Source organism: Eufriesea mexicana, unplaced genomic scaffold (assembly GCF_001483705.2).
Source record: "Eufriesea mexicana isolate 0111107269 unplaced genomic scaffold, ASM148370v2 scaffold12690, whole genome shotgun sequence".
Classification (NCBI taxonomy): Eukaryota; Metazoa; Arthropoda; class Insecta; order Hymenoptera; family Apidae; genus Eufriesea; species Eufriesea mexicana.
In genome coordinates, this window is record NW_016920259.1 from 120335 (window position 1) to 138661 (window position 18327).

At 33.0% G+C, this 18327-nt stretch overlaps 1 protein-coding gene across 1 annotated transcript in view; it reads left to right on the top strand.

The window, feature by feature from the left end:
* LOC108553716 (uncharacterized) overlaps nucleotides 1-17933 on the top strand; it is a 32608-nt gene extending 14675 nt beyond the window's left edge. Inside the window, exons 2-3 of the mRNA XM_017908736.1 lie at nucleotides 14915-15125; nucleotides 15394-17933. Of these exons, the coding sequence (XP_017764225.1) occupies nucleotides 14941-15125; nucleotides 15394-17656 (2448 nt within the window). The 5' untranslated portion in view covers nucleotides 14915-14940 and the 3' untranslated portion in view covers nucleotides 17657-17933. The remainder of the gene's footprint in view (nucleotides 1-14914; nucleotides 15126-15393) is intronic.
* The last annotated feature ends 394 nt before the right edge of the window (nucleotides 17934-18327 follow it).

Below are 18327 nucleotides of genomic sequence, written 5' to 3' on the forward strand. Positions count from 1 at the left end.
GATGATTATTATGTTAAAATAGGTTTCTTGGTGTAATACAGAGGTTACATAGTGTTTTGAAGCTGGGACTATTAACTGTTTGAGTAACTTTTGCACAAGCCATCTTCAAAAGCTTTTCCTAATTTTCGCGTGTTTTCATATTCTCATAATTGATAGTGTATGTATGTTGACATACTTCCATTCAATTTAGATACAACGCTAATCTAATTTGATACAGAGTTAGAAAGGAGTAAACATTTCGATAAGACTTCGTAACCTCTTTGAGTTAATGTAACTTTGAAATAAATAAATTAATAATAAGAAGAAAATGAAACATACGATATGTAATAAAGGAGGCAGAAGGTAAAAAAGAAAAAGAAAAAGGCCTATAAATAAGAAAGGATTTTAAAGTTAATAGTTAATTAAAAGTTAATAGTTGCAATTATCAGAGAAAGCGGTATTGCATTGTAAATATTTTCAAATTTTATAAAGAAACTTTGCAAATCGTTTTTCGCTAAAGAGACACAAGGAGAACTTAAACGCTACTTCTGTTTACGTTGACGTTTCAAACATGGCAATTCATTAAAATTTTGGTTTCGTGCCAGGTCGCGGTATTTATGCAATACAATATGCCTATAGTAAGAAAACTTGAAACTCGGATAAGATTACGGTATACTTGAGGATACTTTACGCTTATCGGATAACAAAGCAATTAATTATTCGCGGGGCTACCTCACATTTTAAATTCTAAATTTGCAGGAAATCTATATTTAGAAAATATTTACATGTATTTCAAGTTTCTACGTATAGTAAACGTTTTTGTTATCAGGTTTTTCATTTTCTTTCTTCTTTCTCAAATTCAGCGGATATATATTATTCGAATATCTTTATATTTCGTGTTCTTTTTTCATTATCCGTTACTTCTTTGATCGATATGATATTAATTTTATATTTAATTTCGATTTTATAGTGTTATTAAAATAATTACATGTAAATTTGATACGAGATAAAGAGAAATAAATTATTGGACGAATAACAGTAAGCGAATAATTAAACATATATAACGTAGAAGAATGTATAAAATGTACGTACTTACATAGCATGGAGGATATCCGATGCGAGGGAATAATTCCTAGAATGAGACATAATTGATCGTTAACGTTCTCGAAAATAACATAAAAAGAGGAAAAAAGAGAAGAAGATTAAAAACGTAAACGCTCGCTTTGCTTCCTGCAAAATTCGTGAAACAATAATTGTTTAAGAAATAATTCATCCTTGAATTTCACTCTGTGCATGTAATTCACTGTGACTTTTAAGCAGCATAAAAACGTATCCACATATTTTCACAGCTTAATGTCGTTTGTTTGTCCATTCTTACGAAAGGATATTTTTACTCTTCTTTTTTTTATTTTTCATTTTCTTTTTTCCTCTTTTCTTCTTTAAGCTAAATTCGCAAAGGTATTTATAAGAATACTAATACATTTTTTGGAATTTTACCTGACTCTGTTTGCTATCACTTATTTTAAAGCCACGAATACGATGGAAAAAAGAATCACGTTTCTTTTGGCTGTGACGTTCGTTCAAAAAGGAAAATTACAATTGCTTACCGTGGTAGATTGTAGGTCTTCATATATTATTCCGAGGAATAAGAATAGACACTCACTCAGATTTATTCGAACGTCATTCAAAATTTGTTTCTCTGAGAAATTAGTACAGGAAACGGATAGGTACAAATTTTGATTTTTAAAAATTATACATTTTTATGCAAAACTTTTAAACGTCATCAAAACACATTTTCTTCTTCTATTTTTTTTTTTTTATATCAAATTTGTAAATGAATGTACGTTTAATACATTCGAATTTAATATAATATTATTATTACTCTAATAATAATATTATGATACGTATTACGATATTACCATTTAATTATTCACCTCTATCAAATTATCTTACTATTATTATTACTATTATTAGTATAATATAAAATTATACTAAATAATGCTAATATATAATGAACGTAGAATTACATTTTTAGATGTACATAAATATAATTATAATTAATATTAAAAATTATAATATGCAAAATATAATATTAAGTAAAATCAACATTTGTATATTTACGCTTTCTGTAAATGATTATTATTTCGGTTTATTATAATTAACGTTATCATCGCTTTTACTTATTTTAACATTATTTCTTATTTATCTTCGCAACTTAGTAGTTATTTTCCATACTCTCTAATTATCTTGGTATATATTCTTTAACATTCGCATACGAAGATATATTACATGCAAGAATTCGTTTATACTCGAATAATGTCACGTGACCTGCAATTTTCGCGAGTTATCATCCCGAGTAATTTTAGCTGTAATGATTTGCTCGTGTTCGGTCGGTGTCGATGAGAAATAACGATCCAGCTTGATCGAATATGTGTTTCGTATACTCTTTGGTGCACATTGCTTCTAAATATAGCTGCCTTCTTATTTTATCTTTAAAATGCCATTAAATGATTAGAGTCCGCATCATGTCTGTATTTTCATGAGTCAGTAATTCGTCTGAATTATCTGTGATTAGTCATTAATAACGTATGGAATTTTGCTTATTTTCTCCTCGTACTTACGTTTCTTTTATGATACGATAGAGGACGAAAATAATTGAAAATCTGAGAGAATTGAAAACTGTGGAAAGCTTATTTTAATAAATAGATCTTCGAAAAAGATTCGAATAAAGAAATCAACAAAAAGGAATCACAAGGTTTCAATTCGCCATAAGAAAGAAAAGATTGAAAATACTACTTTCTATTTCTTTCATTTTTTACTTTGTACTTTCTGTCTCGGTGATAAGATATTCGTATCAGTTTTTAAAGACTAAGATTTCGATTCGAACGAGGAGTTGAATGATTAATGTTTTATTTTAATATTAGGTATAGCTTCCATTCTAAAACTGATTCAAAAATATCTGCATACGCTAGTATTCAAATTTTTAGAACTCAAGCTTCCCTTTTTTCTTTGACGACTCTATTGCACAAATGGCGCAAAATTCAAATCTTGCGTGGATTTTAGTAATTTATACTTCTAGAATGCGAATTTTCACGATTAAAATATCTTTATTCGCTTTTAACGGGGCTGAAATATACACTTGATGGAAAAAATTAAGTTAATTGAATTAAAGATGAAAAAGTATTTCAACTTCTGCGATAAAAAGAGAACTATTTGAAAATAACGTCGTGAAAAATGGAAGTTTACCAAAGTACACGATACTTTCCACTACTTTTCTATTTATACTCAAACTACCGAAACCCGTTTCATTTATAAATACCACCCTCTGTTGTTCACGTATGCGTGAACTAGATTTTTACGCAAATATTAGTCGAAGATTTACGAGAAAATTTCGTTGTGACCTTATCGATCCAAAGAGGAAACATCAACGATTTCGTATTTTCTTAATGACTCGGCTGCTCTCCCCGTGAGAGCACTTTTCCAAACATACTTGGACGTGCTAAATAACTTACCCGAAGTATCTTCGATCCGAGATACACTGATCTAATTCTCATTCCACGTCCCGTTCCAGCGGGATAAATATTTAGCGTGAAATCGAGGAAATCGTGTGCTTTTGAATTCGTTATATCGCTATCATCCTAAACGTTTTCCACTGTATTTTGCTCCGTGTACCTGGTTCTCTTTCCCGAAATATCTACCAACTTTCTAAATCTTTGGTTCGACAAGAAATATTCTGTTTTCGACATCGGCGCACCTTTTTGTCTGGATGAAATTTCTTGGGAATTTCGCAATCATTTTTCCTGCTGTTCTTCTGTATTCCTCGAAGAATCTGCATTGGTTTCGTTCTTCTAGACTTCCTTGTTATGTTTGTACGACGAATAACTCGATGAACAAAACGATGACTAATTAAACCAATCAGTGATCTTAAGAGAGAAGAGAATTATTGTCAGCTGTTAATCGTTATTATAGAACTATGATTAACTAAAAGACAGAATTATCATTCCGAATATGATCCCAATCAAATTTCTCATACTCTGCGGTTGATAGTAATGCAGTTAGTATTCTCATTCATTCGATCGAAAAAGTAAAAAGTTGTTTGTAAGACTGGGAACTGGAGTTCTAATTTTGTAACATCTTGATCTGAATGAAATCTCTGTGATTTTTGTTTCTCTTTTTCTCTTTCTCCTATCTTTTTTACGAAGAGACAAATTCCGACGCTGTTCAACGTGTTAGAATTTGTTCAGCGTCATCAGTGTCGTACCTACGTCAATGATTAGTTCGTTCAAAGAATAGAACAATCTAGGAAGATTTGCAGCAACGTTCGTGGTCTGGTAAAATTACCCAACATTTTTTACTTTATCTTTGTCTCCTTTTTTTCAATTAGATAGCAAGATAAATGGTTGTTAATGAATATTATTTGTAAAGCTAAATCGTCGATGCAGGTTCATAATAAATTTTGTTGCACATTACTGGTGTATATGGAATTAATGGGCTTTGGTCGATGAATGTGTGTGTCCAACTATGCTTGTGCAATTATACAAGATATACGGTTATACGATTTTAATGTATCTCTAAAAATAAATTTGTTCTTCTTAATGATACGACAAAGTAACGAAACAAGTTATGGAATACGAGGAGGGAAATATTTGGTGTTTGAAAATCACACGGGGGGAAACACAATAAATCCATTTTCGTTGATTTTCTCATTTTCACGTGTTACCGTATTATAAACCTTTTAAAAATAGATGGAAAATTCACGTATCGCTTCAGGTTTCGTTAAAAATCAATAACATGACCAATGTCACAACGATCAGTATTTTTGAAATTTTCGAAAGGGTGACAAAAATACGTATTTAATTTTGAAAATCAGTAAAAAAATACTTTTATACTTTTTATCATTTTATCATCGCGAGAAAGGATCGAATGGAACATTGCGAATAGAGATAGTTTAAAGAAGTTCATTTGTAATTTATGTTTCAGCTAAGAGAAAATGTTTAGATACTTCTGTTGAGTAGTACATAGTGTTAGAGTTGCATAATTTGGATTCTGAATAAGCTATGAGTTGTCTTATGATAAGAAGGTTTACTCTGACCCAAAATAAACAAAGGAGAATCTTTTCTGAAAAATTCTTCAAGTAAGAAAATGTCGTTTTCTTTCACGTATTTATTTAAAATTTCATGGTACAATTTATAATATCGAATTTATCGATTTTAATATCGATTTGCTATCACTATTGTATTTTTATACGAGAACGACTGAAACCGATAGAAAACGTTTATATCATAGGAAAAGATGAAAGTGTTTGTATCTTTGTGTCAGGTGTTTGTAGTTTTTCATGTCAGCATCAGTTCTTTCATAGTTCGCTTCGCTTCCTTCGCATGAATTATTTAGTACATATTTATCATTTACTAATTTTTCAGTTAGAAACAGTGAACAATAATAACAGCTGTGCTTGTTGGCACATGCAGCTTAATTTAGGAAACAAGTAAGATAACATTTATCCCACGTCATCGTATACCATCTACTAACAGTGTTAGAAATTAAATGAATCGCGATGGCACTTCTATTCTTATGCAACGATATTTACTTCGATGCATTCTGTCTATGGAAAAAATTGTTTTTTAAATGCCATATACGTAGTTTCATGTTTTATATATAGTTTTCTATGTACAGCTATTTTTATATACATACCTTTATGTCCAATCCTTATTTATTTTCGTCTTAAATTATTTTCTGATTAAGAGAAAATAATTCAGCCTTCTATTTTGTGCATCCTTGACTTGTTTTAATATATTTTTTCCAAGCAATGTAAATATTTTGGATAATTTCACTAATGAGAGGTGGTCTCGAGAGATATGCGATAATAAAACACCGAAAATGGTGTTCGCTTTTAACCGACTTACTTTATACGTTACTTTTTCAAGCGTCGATAAAAATACGTGTGACATGCTTGGAAGCTAACTTTAAAGTACGCCCGAGTTGTTCTGATTTTTAGGTATTTCGAACATATAGAACGAGAATTTCTAAAAAAGCGGGGGTTTCAATCTTTCTCTCGCATCTCGACCCCCTTTCCAAAATTAAATTTCATTCCACGACCCCTTTCTTTACTCCTCTGAAACAAAAGTCAGGAATTTTGTAAGATTTACTCGTATTTTAATGCGACACTTGTAAAATATAGCACTGGAGATTGTTATATAGCAAGAAAACGGAATAACGAATAATAAAACAACAAAAATTTTTTACGTGTATATAAGGTACAGAAAATAATACCTGATAGTTAAATTAAAAAATTCAGAAGTTAATTAAAACGTAGAAATTAATAAAAAGAAACGTAGTATTATTAGGTCTTTATATTTTAGATTTTAGATTTACACATATTTAACGATATGTCAAAATTAATAAATATGACACAGTAAAAGGAGTATGAAAAATGTATAATAAATATTATTAATATATTTACTATAATATAGAAAAAGATATACGACAGCAGTAAGGAAAATAAAAAACAACTTTAATATTATTCTTCGGAATGATATATATATATATCACGTTTCTTTCTAGTGTTGCAACTGTTATTAAATCGGACTTAACGAGCCGTGCTACGAGACCATTTCCTGTCGCGGACGTATAAAATAAAATAATCTCCAAAGCATGTGGTTGCGCAATTGGTATATATCTCACTTTCGTATATTTCGTGAGAATCTCTCCTCCGACTAAAAGTAGTATATCCAATGTGAAACACTTTTGAGGGCAGTAGACCATAGAATTCAATGTTACGATATCACAGTCGGAGGCCAGAACCGTGAAAAATCTATTACAGAGAACGATGAGAAACAATGTCGTGTTTTTCCAAATTCTCTTTGTTATATACTTCAGACCCTTGCTAATTTCATGATCTAGATCACCGAACAACGCTTCGAAAAAAAGAGTAGTAGAAAATTGTACCATTCGTTTCAAAAATATGAAGTTTACCTTGAAATCCTGCAGTGTCTATTAAAAAGTAATTTCTGTCAAATTACTCACGACATACGTTTTCTTTTCCTTTTTTCTTTGTTTCTCTATCAGTTCGATCTTTGAAAGCATTCTATGGTCATCTACATTATTCCGCTTATGTAGTAAAAGGAATTAAAATATTTCAGTAGTTGAATAATTTTCATTGATAGCAGAGAAAAAGGAAGGATAGGAAGGAACTTATGTAACGAAATTACCGAGCATCTTGTTTTATAATCTACACTTTGATGTTTAAAATGTTAGAGAAAGTACGATTACCTATAAAAGTCTATAAGATGAAAGTTTAATTAATAATGTTCTTTCTTTTATTTTTTTCTTCAGTTATATACATTTTTACATTTCTAATTCAGAAAGACTAGGTTCGAAGAAATAAATAATAGAAGCTTAATTTGAACATACATTCGAAATATGTTGTTACAAATCTCGAGAATTCAATCTTTATCCTTATACCTTGGAAATGTTTAAGAATGTTTGTCATTGTGTTAGTCAGTTGGAGGAGCTTTAGAATCCGTAAGACAATATTTGCGGCTGTTAACAGAGGTAACAGGCACTGGAATATTTTAATAGAATGAGGAATAATCCTAACTAAATAAAATCTTCTCTTTACACAGCACTCGTTCCCAATAAAAGTGGTACAGCGTTTAACGATTTGTCTTCTACAGTTTCTAAACATAGAATATTTTTCTCATACGAATAATGGAATAAAGAATTATACATTATGATAATAATTCTACGCAATGCGCACTATTATTTGCAATATTGCGAAGATTTAATATAAATTTAATCTATTAAGGAAATACGAGAAATTAGAGATAATAAAATCTTAGGAATTAGTTTATTAATTACGTTATATTTCTTTAACCAATTTTTGGAAATGGCACGCTTTTGTATTCTTCAAAAATGTTTAATATTGTAAGACATCGTATTTTTGTTATCCCCGTATGAGTATTACACAGTTGTTTTTATAAATCATGTAAATTATTAATCGATGCTTATATCACGATGCTCCTTTCACTAATTCTCATTTAATTAAAATTAAAAAAGAAAGGGAAATTTCTTCTAGTAATTGTTAAAGTTATCGATATATTTTTCTGGCATTAAAATACGTAGATTGATTTCAGATTAACTGTAGACTCTATTGAAAAATAACACTTCTGACTGAATAATTGTTTGAACAAAACTCGAGGAATATAGTTACCAATTTATTTTCACGCGAATTGTTGATTTTCAAACTTCGATTGGCATGTTTAGTTCGCATGTCCGCATAAAGTAATTTCGGAAATGTCTGTAAATTAGGTTGAAGACACGTGTCTTGAAAATTTCTACGTATAAACGATCACACGATCATCAGTTTTTCAAGTATCCTTCAAATACTCGTTTGTTAGGTTTGAATTTTAGATATTATACGTATTTTCCAAGACAAATAATAACTTTCGGGCTACCCTTTATACAGCAATCATTAATATAAAATTTTTAACACTAAACCTACCACGGTCTAAATTATCGTTTACCAAACTTTCATTAAAAATTCCACGTTCAACGTTATCATCCTAGTTACTCATCTTCACGATTTTTCTTACAATATACGCATAGTCATTTTCTCAATATTCCCCGTTATTCCATTTTTTAAAGCTTCTACTTCTTTTCCATTCGCCGGTCATTTGGCTGTAGTAGGTATAGTGTTAATCCAATCGAAACCTAACTCAAACTTCACCCAAAATAATCATTTTCGGGATACTCCCTGTATACAATGATTACTAGTGTAATTTTTCATTTTCTCTTGTATCGTATTTATTTTCGAGGATTATACAGTGTTGGATTTAACACATTTGATAACATTAGAGAATTGTCATCATGCCGAATAGTTAAGTGTCGCACACGCGATTCACGTGGTGCTCTTTCGCTCACGTGATCATCACTGAAAGCAATCATCAACAGCGTTTACGTTTCATATGACATCTGCTTCGAATCCACGTTGGTCCGTGTTACGCGTACGTAACGATCTACGCGGAGCTTCAAATACTCTTTAACGGACTCTGCTTAACTTTTCAGCTATATTTAGAAGTACGGCCGTAGCTTTTGCGCGGCAATGGCAATAAAAGTGGTCGCGACCGAAGATTTATCGACGCTAATCTTATGGCTTATGCGCACGCGCCGCGGACGAACAGGCACTCGCCCATTTTATAGAACCATGGCACTACTTCTTTCGTCGTAAAGCCAATTCCGTTGAATCGAAGCAACGTATCATGTGCGACCGTGAATAACGAGTTGGCAAATATTTATAGTCGCCAGAGAGTCTAACTTTATCATATATAGGGTGAAACCGTTGCAGAGATTTTCAGGTTGATAGTGTTAAGCAGTAAGCTGCACTTACTTGACAGAGTTAATTATGTTACATTTGGGAATTAATAATTACGGATAATATCTAATTCTATAGCAAATGTATCTTTTCAATGACCTCATTTTTATTTGATTATAAATTAAAAATCAAATGCGGCTATTGCTGTCTGATGTAAATTTATTCATTATTCTATTTATTAAAAAATATTATCTTCAGTCGAGATTGGATTATTCTTCTCGTAATTATCCTTTTTAAATCTTTAAAGACGTTACTTTTTCTTTCTAAACAAAACTTCTTAAACTAACGAGGAATTAATGAGCTATTCAGCGAAACCATGTGTTTATTGTTCGCCTATGCACACTAAGAGATGCTTGAGTTAGAAGATCTAGAAAAATTGAATATTCGAGAGACAACAGGTCATAAAGAGAGAACAAAATATTACTTCTGAGGTATATTCAATTTCCGAGATCTTTGATGTCAGATATCTCGCAACGTGTACATAATGTAATGCACAGCTACTCATCGTTGAATTATGACGACTATGAAAAAAAGTGTGAAATCGAGGGAAATAAAATTGGGTGTCCGAACGTCCGAAAATTTTCGCAAAGAATTAGTTTAGAAAACACAGGTTTTTAATTAAAAATTGTAAATATTGCTCGACAATGAAGACGCATTGTTCTTTCGTGTAGCGCTCCATTTTTAATAACCTTGAATTATCAGCTGTTACACTGCTTTTTTACCATTGGCAATACTTGATGATCGCTTAAATGGCGCAAAATTCAAATCTTGCGTGAACTTTGAGACCTCCTATACACATAGTTATACATCTCTGTATATTTTCTCTCTTTTGAATTGAATAACGTTCATTTTTCCTACTTTAACGATTTTCTGCGTTTGAAATATCACACTGGAGATATGCGATTGAGTGAGTCATTTTGTGGGGCGTGTGTTTCGTTTGCTGAGAACATCGAGTCGCGTCTTTTTCCTATTAATCGACAATATATAGAGAATCCCCTTTTTCTAGCGAAATTCCAAAATTTCGGAACATTTCCTATTCCGTAATCGAAATTTCATAACTCCTAGAAATTATTTGTGCTATTAAAAAATATTTAAATAGCCGTAGAAATTATTTACGTTATTACCAAATTATTTAAAAATGATTTACTATAAATAACGATACTATAAATAATAAATAGGAATTATTTACTCTAACGTGCGAAAATGTAAGGTTACTCTGAATCTCGAGTAAATCTCCTGTGTCTATAGTTTTTACAGTTATTCTTGCAAAACTACTGTTAACATCAAGAAAAGGAGGAGGCCGTCAATTTATTTTTTATTCAAAATAATATCGACGATCTATTTTTAGAGAAATCAGCTTCCGCTGTTTAGTCGTTTTAAACCATAATTACGTATACCTTCATATTACCAGTTCCCTGAAATAATTTATCCTTAATAATCGCTATTAATGTTTTAAAATTGTGTTTTTAATCTATTAAACAGCGGAAACTAGGATTTCTTTGAAAATAGATTATCGATATTATTTTTAATAACGGTACAAAGCAGCTTGTATCCGCTGTTTCTTTTTCTCTCTTTTCTTATAGTGGTAACACATTAGCTTTATCGCTCAAGGAACTGTGAAAGTTGTAGAAACAAAAAAATTTTCAGCGGTATCACCTGATATTTTTACATATTATAATGTTCCCTGTAGTTGCTTATACTCTTTCCTCGTAACCGTATTTTCCAAATCATTTTTTCCAAATGATACAAATAATTTGGAAACTATTATTTCGAAAGACAGTAGAATTATTTTCGCGCAATTGCTCTATAGCGTATAACGTTATTGTGATATTTTCATGTTTTTAAGTATGTATACTTTCCTGAGAAATCTTGTATTTATAAATAAAAGAAAATTTACAGCTAATTCAATATTTACAGTTGGTAATGAAAGAAATATTGCATTATAAAAGCAACGATATTTACTTGTTTCCTCATTGTTGAGAAATTATCTAGATATTAAATAACAGAATGTCATTAAATTTCTGCTGGTTTCTTTCAACTCTTTTCATTACCCTTTAGTTGTTTATAGTGTTTTCATTCCAGAACGAATGAAAAGGAAAACAAGCTTTTTTGACAGTAAAATTTTACAACCACTTAATTCGCATAGTAGACATAATAAAAAGCAAAATGTGTTTTACTTTAACTTGTTTAGCATAAAATAAGAGAAACATAAATATCGTGATACTGAAGATAATAGGAAATCTAAAATATTTCTTGCATCGAAGAAGTAGGAATAAATTTCTTTTGAACTTGCGTGCAGGTAGGGTCCTTCTTTTTGGTATCCAAGAAGTATTGTGAATTATCACAGTTGAATCAGTATGACTAAGCATGTTCTTTATGTCGTGGTATAACCCACAGTCTTTCCAAAGGATATACTAAGTGAACAAAAAAAATATTTCTTTCCGGCCAACGCAAGGAAAATCGAATGAAATGTTGCTAAAAAGAGGCCGGAATAAAAGTAAATATAAATTATTTATTATATGCACGTATATATGTAGAAATTTCTTCCTTAAGCTTAAATTTGATCAAATTACTTAATAACGTTATTAACCATTACCTACCATCTCGCGGTTAATGAAAGGAAATTGCAATAAACGTATAACAACGAGACGACTAGCTAGGCAATTACAGGTTTTAAAACGTGTTAAAAAGTGTTAGTTATGACGTCAAGCGATATTGATGCTACTCCAGCCGGGTATATTTATTTTTACTCCGAAAAAATAAGACGCCCTAACTTTTCTTTTGTTTGTTGCATTTCGGGCAAGCTGTTTGTCGATGTGTAAATGCATTGCACCAGGAAAATTCTGAAGACACCTCTGTAACTGCGCCACGAGGAACAACACACTCGCAACTTACACTTAATTGTCGAACATTTCAGTTTATTCGAAACGAATATAATTTTAATTCTAAAAATTCTAGGAAACACTTGTAATTCTTGCGAATTTTTCCTGTTACTTACAATATTCCAAACGCAAAAATTGTATCGTATGTTCTTCGTTTCATATAAAATTCTGTTCTCAATACTAAGACATAGATCTTGAAATGGGTCATGGAGTGCATAAGGTTAGTCTTAATAATAATTTAAATAAATGATTTAATTATTAAGTGTAGAGATGGTTATTGCAATAAATGAAATATGGTTATCGTAAGGTTTGAAGACCCTGACCGTATTATTTAGGGTCGAAGGACCCGAATCAGGGCAGTTCAGAATCCATAGACCCCAGCCAGCAGATCACCGCAGAGTCGAGGAACTCAAAGGTCGTTTGGCTGAGATTCCTGAATCCGCTGACATCCCTGAATTCTATTATGGTCCGATTCGAGTTCCTTAATCCCTATTCATAGTTATCGAGGTTCCAAGTTTTCCGGGGTGTGCTGACTTTGGCTACCCTCGGTCTTTTTGGGGTTGTCCAGTTTAGGTCTCCAGGTCTCGACGAGATCTAGCTAGGGTTTCTATATCTTGGTGTGGGTTCATTGGCATCAGTAGTGATCAGTCTATATCTCATCTATATATCTTTTGCACGTTTTTTTTTAAATTTAGCTGTTTCACTTTGAATAATAACTTGGAATTATTTGCACGTGAAATATATAAGGATTTCTCTTTCCTCGAGGTATGCTGTTCAGTTGGCCATAATCTCTTTGATCATAGAAATCGTAAACCCTCGTGTTTATGACTCGTTTTAACTATCTGCCATGCTCGCTTTGAGGAATTCAATATTCTAGGCTCTAATTTTATCTAAATAGATCTAATATAGAGTCCAATTCTATCTAAAGTCCATATCTTCAGCGATTCTCACAAGCTTCTTGATCCTTTTCTTATGAACATTGATCTTAGAATCTCCATATCTACTTAATCGTTATTTTGTAAACTGCCTAGTAAAATTTACATCAATGACAAATTTCATTAAATACTAGAAGAATTTTTCTTTAGCAGTGGTCACGCTCTTTAAATTCGAACAAATGGACGAAACGTGGTAGTTCTTGCAGTTCGTTATCATTTTCAAGTATGTGAAGAAACAGCTATGAATCACTGTGGATAGAATTTTGAAACATTATAAATTAAGACATAACTGACAAAGAAATCTGATAAGCTAATAAGATATTTACTTTAGCGCAAATTATACGTAGTATAACGTATCATCTATCGGAATATGAAAATAAAGTTAATCGCATGATTATTTAGAATAAATCTAAAAGATTTAATGAAAAAGTCTTCAATAATCAACAGTCTATTAAATGCATAAATAAAAGTTAGTTCTTCATGCGAATGTATTGCTTCCGTTCCGCCATGTCTAACCGTCAAATAATCGAGCACAATGTGTAGTTCTTATTCGTGCCCTCCACGGGTATTTTCACAGCCCGTGCCTACGGGAAAATCCGTTAAGTCTAAATATAAGCTGACGGCAACACTTTGCTGCAATATATATATTGAGGTTAAGCGCGATAATTTCAAGAAAAATTGGCCCATTTCATAAATCCGACACTTATTCAGTTTCATTCCATTCGTTCCTACCGTTCAACCACTAAAAGTCGAATTGTAATGGTTTTCGGTCAAAACACTACAGTCTGGATTATTTTATAACTTGGAATGATCTGATGAAAGTGTATGAAAAATCTTTATGATCGAACACGTGAAATAACTAGAGAAATTTTTACGATTCAGTAAAGAAGAGTAACATTCTATTTATAAAATCTAAAAATTCGTGTTTTTAGATTTTAAAAACACTGAATATCCACAAGATGTTCCTATACATAAGGGCATAGGTTAGTAATCTAGTGCCACACAGCGCAAATAAATATTTTCATTTTGATGCGAGACAAAGACAGATATTGTATGCAAGAAGAAAGTACAATTCCAAGAATTTAGATCCATTGTTATTTATCCACGATCAGGTATCCGAGTGTAAGATTTGATCGAATTTCTCGTGATACAGGATGTGTTCTCATGACGTGCGGATCTGCCATAGCGATACGCCATGACAATTAATCGACACAGCTCTCGCATTCATTGTCGATATATATCTACCACGAGTCAAAGAATGGCAAATCTGATCTGACTCGGTTGAAGTATGTTTATAGACCTCTTTCGATGATACATTAAATTCGTTTTCGTTAGTACCAACTATACCACTGTTCGTGTCTGCTTCACCTCACAATAGCGTGCTTGCACTCATCGAGCAAGAGTAATCTTAGCTACGCCATCTGAACAATTATGATTCGCTAATTCGCGTTCGCAAAACAGTTCCGACGAGATTACGAATTTAACGTAAATCTAACAAGGTATAATCTAGTAATGTAGACATGCTCTGAAAGAAGAACATTGAAGGGGAAAGAAGAGGTAGTAAAAAATTTGTCCTAGTTCCAACTTTTCCAAAGTTACATCCTGTTACCCTGCTACTCGATACGATTTGTCGATTAGTATAATCTAAATATTTTTCGATAGAATAGAATTTGTTTCTAATAGAATAATGAAAATTAAATTAAGCGGTGAGAGTTGTTTTTAAGTTTTCTTATTTTTTATTGTTTCAGAATTGTGTCATATCTATTATACATGAATGTTTGGAGATTCGCCGGACATTGCCGGAGAAGGATCGATTTCAGATCTAGGAGATCTAGAAGGATGGTGGAATAATCATGCGATAGTAGCTTGGAGTCTTGCCCTTTTCGGCTGTTTCTTGCTAAATGTCACGCTTCTATTGGCATTCCTCATACGTCCGTCCTTGCGGACTATTTCCAACAGGTTGGTTTTTATTTTAATAGCTATAGCGTTATAATTTCATATCCTATGATATTATAAATCGTGATAGTACGAGAAGAATTTACTAGTTTATAAATGTTTGTTACTGTATTATTTTGTCTATTTAATAGAGATCAACTTTTGTTGATATCTTTTTTCATCATACGATCTGATCGATAGAGTAGAATATAGAAAAAATGAAATTAAACGATGATATTATCTTTTTATTATTAAACCACTATTCTATAACAATCATTATTTCTATTTACAGGTTTGTCATGAATCTAACCGTGTCAAATCTGTTGGTATGCACCATCATGAACCCATTATTAATCATGGACGCCGCCTCAACATCATCCAATTCTTCCATAGCTGACCCACAGCCCATAGCAAGTGTTTGCGCAATGTCAGAGGGTGTTGTGGCCATTGTGACTACATCTTCGGTCTTCTCGGTTCTTTTGATCGCCGTAGATCAATACTTTGCTGTGGTAGATCCACTCCGTTACCGAGCTCGCGTAGATAAGCTGAAATCTGGTATCTTGATCATCTCTACCTGGCTGATCTCTATAATCTTTGGTTTCCTCGCATTTTTCAATCCGAATCCCCAAAGCTTCTGGTTATCTTGCATATCGAAGAATAAAATATGGTCTTCCAATATCACTTCCTTCGATTTCCTCACAGAATCAACAGTGTTGGAAAACAAAACCGTGGATCTAAACGTTAGTGAAGTTCCTGAAATAGTGGAAACTATCGAATCCATTCGACTCGTCGACAATTTTGACCTTATGGGAAACGATACTAAAATCTTCGATACATTTATAGACAGTACAGTTACTTACGGCTTTGTCTATGCCATTGTGTATAGCATTTTTGCCTACTTCATCCCATTCGTTGCTGTTTGCTGGATCTACATCAGTATTTATGTGGCTGCTCATAGAAATTCGGAAAGAGCCAGAAGGAGTGGATCCAGACCTATACTATCGTCAGCCAGCTTCTCGGAAGAACAAAATGGCCCATCTAGACTTCAACGTCTTCAAACGGATACTATCGAGGATTTTCGCAAATTACCAAAGATATCAAGCTTGTCCTCGATTGACGAGACCAGTGAGACCTTACAGCCAACTGGCCAATTATCTCGAAGACGATCTTTCTCGTCTTCCTTAGAGATGGAAGTATCTTCGCCACCTATAGAGGATAAAACATGTTCAGGAATTGTTTTTACAGTCGGTTTACAAAGAGTCGAGGTGACTCAATCTTCGAACGATAGAGAAGAAGATGGTACGAATGATAATTTGTATAACGATAATTCTGCTACGATAACCAACGAAAATGTGAATGATAGTAAGGATCACGAAGAAAATTTACAATCCGAGGAAATGGATACGTCGCCTAGAGTTCTGAATCAGCATGAACAGCTCTCCAATAATTGGATCACAGGGAACTTTGTCAACGACAGCAGTGATTCTGAAGACGAAGCTCATTTCGAGTGTTTTGACAATTTAAATGTGATTGAGCAAAAATGTCCTCCATCTATCTGCGATTATTCCTCAAATTTGCTGGAAGAGTCATTACAGGTTTCTAAAACCATCGGGAAGGAAGGAAAATTGAATAACGAAATGAAACAGACAGAACCAACAGAGACATCCATCGAAATCACTGACGATCAAAAAGAAGAACATCTACTGCAAATAGATTTTGACTCGGAAGGTCAGTTATCAAATCACAAAGACTCTGAAACTGTACTACCAAGTCCTTCAGAAGTGAGGTTAAACCGTAGGTTATCGATGACTGTTAATAGAGACATTTTAATCAATGCATGTGAAAATGGTATCAGCTGTAACAAGACTGAGAAAGATAACACTGGTAACGTTACTGAATTATCCTCGTGTCTCTTGACGCCAATAGTGACGATTACACCGGCGCCGAGTAAAAATGATAGTCTGCACCGTGTATCAAGTGTGAGAAGTACCTCGAGCTACATAAACTCTCTAAAGGATCGGATAAGCAACGGTTCTATATTTAGGCACAGAGAGGAGGCCAGGGCGGCACGAATAAGTGCTCTGGTAATCGTGATGGGTCTGATCTGTTGGTCGCCGTACGTGATACTGCTGGTAATGAAGAATCTACCTCGATCCACTGACCAACATTTGCCCCATAAATACGACGTGTTGGCCTCCAGCCTCTTGATCTTGGCTGCGTACATTAGTCCGTTGTTGTTCGGCTACCGGTCAAAACGGGTAAAACGTGAGTTGAGGAGGTTCTTCTGCTTCAGGAGAGAATTATCGTACAAGAACAACCGAAGCCTAATGGCCAAGAAGGTGCTGAAGAGGCGACACAGTAGTAACCTTAGCCATTTCGAAATGGATCATAAGTATAATATATTTAATTGCGTGTATGGGAGGAATCGATGGCCCAAGGAGAAGGTTCAGTTTGTTCAAGTACCGGACACGGCACTGGCTGTAGAAACTTGCAGGAGTAGCTTCTCCAGTGGAGCTAGTACTCAGATCTCGAGCACTTCGACAGAGGAATATTGACGTGTATCCATGACGTTCCTGACATTTTAATATTCGCTTGAAATAAGTTTTTACATTGGAGCTATTTTTTGTAGAGTACTTAATGCACAGTTAATCGCGTGCAGGCATCCTTATGGGAGGTTGTTCTTTATGAGGGAATTTTACATGAGGTGTTGATAGATGGAGACTGAAGAAGAGAAAGCGGATTATACAAGATGATTTGAGGAAACGGTCAAGTAATTTAGAAGCATATAATACTCGCTAGTGTACTCAAAAGATGGTCCAATAATATATTTTCGAAATTAATGTTGGAAGAGATTGATCGAGATAGGATTTTACTTCAAAGACAGATTTCTCTTCAAATTTTTTCTTTGCTTCAAAATTACTTTGTTTTCACCTTTTATTCCGATACAAAGGTAACACAAAATCGCGAACACTACTTACTTTGTTTACTTTCATGAGTACTTGTGCCTTCGGGTTAGTTGACTCTGTTTTTAGATCACCTTGTACGTTTACTCATTTGCGCAGATATGATTTACGAAATGTATGGTATGAGATAAAAATCGTGACAATAAGTACTGATTTATCGTGTTATTGTATGTAAATCATTTTTATTCTTTTTTTAATAGTTAATAGTGATACTTGTTCGATTCGAAATTGCAGAGATATATTTATATCGTGACACGTTTAGA